The sequence below is a fragment of the Buceros rhinoceros genome, unplaced genomic scaffold (assembly GCF_000710305.1).
Source record: "Buceros rhinoceros silvestris isolate BGI_N320 unplaced genomic scaffold, ASM71030v1 scaffold13394, whole genome shotgun sequence".
NCBI lineage: Eukaryota > Metazoa > Chordata > Aves > Bucerotiformes > Bucerotidae > Buceros > Buceros rhinoceros.
In genome coordinates this window covers 79115-84488 of record NW_010408883.1, presented here as the reverse complement: position 1 = coordinate 84488, position 5374 = coordinate 79115, and the positions used below count along the sequence as shown (strand labels likewise).

General features: G+C 44.8%; 1 protein-coding gene across 1 annotated transcript in view; it reads left to right on the top strand.

Annotated features, from left to right (window-relative positions):
• ADAMTS9 (ADAM metallopeptidase with thrombospondin type 1 motif, 9) overlaps positions 1–5374 on the top strand; it is a gene marked incomplete at its 5' end in the record, with an annotated part of 81235 nt that overhangs the window by 10105 nt on the left and 65756 nt on the right. Inside the window, 4 exons of the mRNA XM_010135033.1 lie at positions 3531–3817; positions 4560–4643; positions 4744–4865; positions 5273–5313. Of these exons, the coding sequence (XP_010133335.1) occupies positions 3531–3817; positions 4560–4643; positions 4744–4865; positions 5273–5313 (534 nt within the window). The remainder of the gene's footprint in view (positions 1–3530; positions 3818–4559; positions 4644–4743; positions 4866–5272; positions 5314–5374) is intronic.

The window sequence follows — 5374 nt, the reverse complement described above, 5'->3', positions numbered from 1 at the left end:
AGCAGGAATCTCCCGTAAATCAGCTCAATGGGCTCTGGGCTGAGGCTTCTTGCACAAGCAAAAATAAATGGCAGCAGTGAGAAGATGCCATCAGGAAGGAATATCCCTGTCGCAGGATTGGGTCTCCTTTTTAAGAAGAAAACAAGCAGAAAAAAAAATGAACATGCACCCCCAGGTCTATCTAAAGACAGTGCAAACACTGTACACTGTCTTAGTAAAGCAAGCAGTAAAATGGACATTATTCCAGCAGCCTTTTAGCCACCTCTTAAATGAATATTAACTGCTGAATCAGTGCATGGGATTGCCTAATACTGGAATTATTGACCTGTAGTTTGCGTGGTTTTAAAGTGGTTGTCTAATCATTGGGGGTGTTTTCTGCAAATGAAAGAACATGGTTTGTAACTTAAAGCCATCAAATTCCTGCCGTGTGTAGATAGATGTTTTTCAGGTCATTTGCAGAGATTGAGAGCTTGCCAAGCAAACCATTTTCCTTCCTGATTTCTGTTAATACGTTAACACAATAGGAAAAAGAGCCCGCAAAGCCAGGTGGGAAAATACCACGCTCTTTTTTGGTGGCGTCTGAGGCAGTAGGAAGCTATCACTGTAAAATCAGTTTTCTTATGTAACGTGAGAGATTTTCGCTTCTGCTTGATTAAACAGCAGGATGCTGTGCCATTCAGTAAGGGCGTTTCTGTTGTGGCCGTCGTGATGGGGCGAGGTATCAACAGCATCAGGCACACAGAGTACTGGCAGCGCCTGTGTGCAGCTGCCCTTACCGCTGGTGGGGTTTTATGGATGGGGTGAGAGCAGTGCACTGCCGTTAGAGTTTAATTTTTTACAGGGGAATGTGCACCATCTCGAAGCGCAGTCCCATGTGAGAAAGATGGGTGAAGAAAACAGTTTACTGCTCTTGAAGTCCAGGAGTGGCTTTACATACCGGGCATCCCCACTCGCTTGTGCTTGGCTTTATGGTAACTGGGCTGGCAAACAGGCTGTGCGTGACTGGTCCAAATAGCGTGCCGCCAGCCGGGGGGGTGACTGCAGTCCAGGAGTGGCTTTACATACCGGGCATCCCCACTCGCTTGTGCTTGGCTTTATGGTAACTGGGCTGGCAAACAGGCTGTGCGTGACTGGTCCAAATAGCGTGCCGCCAGCGGGGGGGTGACTGCGTACCTGGACAAAAATGTGGTGGTTTTTGAAGACATGATGTGGCTGACGGGATTTGTGTGCTGGATGGGGGAAGTACGCTGGTACTGTGCTGACACCTGGCCGTGTTAGGTGAACTCGATGTCCTTAAGGGTCTTTGCCAACCTAAATGATTCTGTGGCGCTGTGCCAGATCTCCGCAATGGAAAGAAAGGCGGTTTTTCCTCTGTGCTGGGTGTATCTGGCTGTGTTGGGCTCTGCTGCTTCTATGTGGTGGGTCAGGTCAGGGCTCTTTGAACCAGACCAGGCATTTCATGTGGACATAACTGGGTTTTGGGTGAGTTGTATTTTTCTGAGCACGTGACAACACTAGCTGTGGGATTTCAGTGCAAGTTTGATGAATATCAATTAATTCCTTTTAAACTCCTCTTGTATAACAGGTGTCTCCTCAAAGAATCCTTTGCATTTCTCTCTTCTTTTGCCATCTAGCCTTCCTCTGCCAGGCTGGCCAGAGGAGAAGATGCCTGAGCCCTATGGTCCCATTTAGGGCTCTGTGGAGCCAAGGTGGTGGATGGTGCAGAGCTCTACCTTCCCACTGCAGCCTTGCCTTCAGCCTCGCTCAAGCCCTGTTGAGAATCTCCCCATCCTTAACACGTTCTTCCTCAAGCACGTGCTTCTTTTTTTGGAAATTAGTTTTTTAACAGGGAAATCTTAGTGATTGGCTGAGGGTGCAGAGAGCAGAACTGACTGAAGGGCAGAGATTAGCAATTTCTCCTACGTCTCCTCTTCTCACCTTTAAGTTATTTGTATGCACAGTTGGTTTCCCATGCTGATTGGTACTGAACGAGTCGGGATAATGTCACGGTTGCCCACGAAGCCGTGCCAGCATGAGAGCACAACCTTGCCAACACAAGGGCATTGATTAGTGCAGAGGAACTAGGGCAATCCAATTATAACCACAAATGCCATTGGCCTTCTCGAATTATTCTTACTCAAATAACTGCGGACTCTCTGCTGTATTAAGGTGGTCTGGACTATATCAAGAAGGGGGAATTTGTAGGACTTGGGTGTGTAGAGTAAACAGGCTGTAATTCTTCAATACCCTATTGCCTATTTACACACAGCACTAAAGGACAGCATTTTTCACATAGGTAGAATCTGGCCAACTCCCTTTGCCTGCCTTGATACTAGTGAATGTATTTTATATTTCTTTTTTTGGAAGTTATTACAAAATATCCTAAGAGGAAACTACACAGGAAAAATAGCCAAGAAGTTTCCTATCATTCCAATCTTGTTTGAGCATTGAATATTCCTTTGTTCCCTAATATTATGCTTCCTCTAACCTACTCAGTGGGTCAGATAAGGAAATGTGATATTTTTCACCACCGTGACAAAATTAAACTAAAGCTACAAAGAGCGTGAGGGTTGTAGCCTGGAGTCTTAGATGAGTAGTTCAGATCTGGCTTTATATTAAATGCAGAAGCGAACAGTCTCTCATGGATGAATTGCATTCAATTAGCTACTTCCTATGATGAACTGATTAAAAATTAAGTGGCGTCAAATAAGACTGATTTTGCTCTTACATTTAAATAATGCTATAATTACATACTAATCAGATGGTAAATCTTAATTGTACACGTTCCATATGTTTTATTTGCCTGTTCTCCCTCTTCACTTTGTCGTCTTTGTATCAGCCTGGAGTATATTTTCAGGCTGCTTTTATGTTTGGCCTAATTGAATATCAAAAGCAGTATATGTGAAACTTCCTGAATTCTATTCTTTAGCCAGTGGCAGCTGTGCTATTAGATGACCTTTACCATTCCCGCAGCACAGAATAATAAAGGGAGGGGGGAAACTGAAGCCCAGCCGTGTTATTGTTAGAGACAGAAATAAATCATATATAATTGCTTCGCTATGAAGGCCAAATCCTGCCGTCCTTCATGCCTGAGTTAGAAATACAGGATTTGGACCTTTGTTTCCTGTGGTTTCCTGGCCACCTTGGACGTGCCCAGAATCCTCACGCTGCCGCTGTGGTGGCTAATTACCATCGCCAGGCTCGCGTTGCATCACACTGAACTGCACCCAGGCTCCATCCCTCCTGCGCGGGGCGGGCAGGAGACAGCTCTGCTGCCCTAAAACCTTTGCATGAACGTCCACCTTTAAGTGCCATTGGCTTCCGTGAGGTTACTTTAAAAATTAGAAAAGCCGTAGGTGTTGGATTGCATGGTGGGCTTCCACAACACGCTGCTGTTTTGATTAGCTGTTTGGAACAAGCCTGATACCTATTGACTTCAGTGAAGAGTTAGTTTGACATAACACGCAGGTGGTATTAACTTTATTCACTCCAGAATGTGCTTTATGTTTTTGTCTGCTTTTGAATCACAGATCACGAGCACAGTCACAAAAAGAACAAGCGGAAACACTGGAGAAAACAGTGGGCAGAAAGCAGCATGTTGTCTGACATGGAGATGTTGAAACACAGCCTGGAAGTGAATGCGTTTTCTGCAGATAGCAACAAGACTGGGAACGTCAGTGATAAGAAGAGCCACAGGCGAACAAAGCGGTTTCTCTCCTACCCTCGGTTTGTGGAAGTGATGGTGGTGGCTGACAGCAGGATGGTCGCCTACCATGGAGCTAATCTACAGCACTATGTTTTAACGTTAATGTCAATAGTGAGTATTCAACTCGGGGGAGTGGATTCATCCGTGGATCGTTTTCTAGTGCTCACACAGCACCCTTTCTGCTGCGTTCGTATGAGTGCCATCAGATTGCCTCAGCCAGGCATGGAGACTGTGCTGGGATTAGAGTAAAGCTGGTAAAACTTGGCTGGGGAACACTGGCTGGAGTCTCCTTCGTTCCCAGACACCTCGCATTTCCTAACCCTTCCCACACCTCTCCCTTCCAGCTTTCTGAACCCCAGGCAGCACAAGAAATATCTCTGGCCCTTTAGTCCATGCACTGTACTCTTCTTTTTATTTAAGCCCATGTGAAATAGATGAACTTAAAAGGTACTTCACAGGGACGGTGCCTGCCAAAGGACTGATGCTAGTAGGTTAAGCAGTTGCCTGACATCCCTTGCTGTTGCAAGGAGAAGGAGTCTGTGGTCACCTTGATCCTTAGCATAATGCTAGGGTTGGCTTTCCAGGCTGAGGACAAGCATTTTAGTAGCTGTAGATCCTGTAATTTGGTGAAATCTGTCTTAAAGCAAATGTTGGGTTTCTGTGACACCAGCAGGTTTATTTCATGCTAAAATTGTGCTTCTGGCAGGAGGTCTTTCCAAGTAATATCAAAGCTCTGGGAGGGCCAGAAGAGCAGCTCAGGGGAAAGAGAGTTGCAAAAGGGAGAATGTGTGTGTTGTCTTGATTCTTTGATTCCTTGAATGCTTGCAATAATCTGAATATTTTTCTGAAACAGGTGGCTTCTATCTACAAAGACCCAAGCATTGGAAATTTAATTAATATTGTTATCGTGAAACTGGTTGTGATACATAACGAACAGGTAATGGAAATGATTTTCTTCATCTTCTGTTAGATGGTGGCATTTATAGTGAGCCTTGTAATAAATAATTAATACCTGCTTTCTGTATGTCACTTGTTAGGATGGTCCTGCAATATCTTACAATGCCCAGACAACATTAAAAAACTTCTGCCAATGGCAGCAGTCTCAGAACCACCCTGAAGGAAGTCACCTTCAACACGACACAGCAGTGCTTGTTACCAGGTATGGTGAATATTCTCATGGAAACTGTAGCCAGTCGTGTGTCAGAGGCTGTGAGCATTTAATATATACAGCTATGGTAAATGTTTGGGGTTTGATGTGGGTGTAATGACACTTGCAATTGTTGCAGCAGTGTATCTGTGAGCAGAATTGGGATAGTGTGTCCACCATAGCAGGAGATGACTTTGAGGTTCAGGGCTGTCCTAGGTCTGCTCACGGGTTCAACGTGTCATGAAACTCTCTGACTATGGGAGGGAATTGGTTTGGTCTCTGATGAACAATGTGGCAAACCAGCATGAGAAGGTCCGTTGAAGGACCAAGCATTGCTTTTGGATGTTGTTATTGTTGTGCTTGTACCTTAACTCGCTGCTGCATTGAAAATTAATGTGTCAGGTCTGTTCTGCTTTCAGACAGGATATTTGTAGAGCGCACGACAAATGTGATACTCTGGGTAAGGAAAACCTTTTCTTTGACTTTTAATAACTTTTTTTTTTGTAGTGACAACGTTAGTT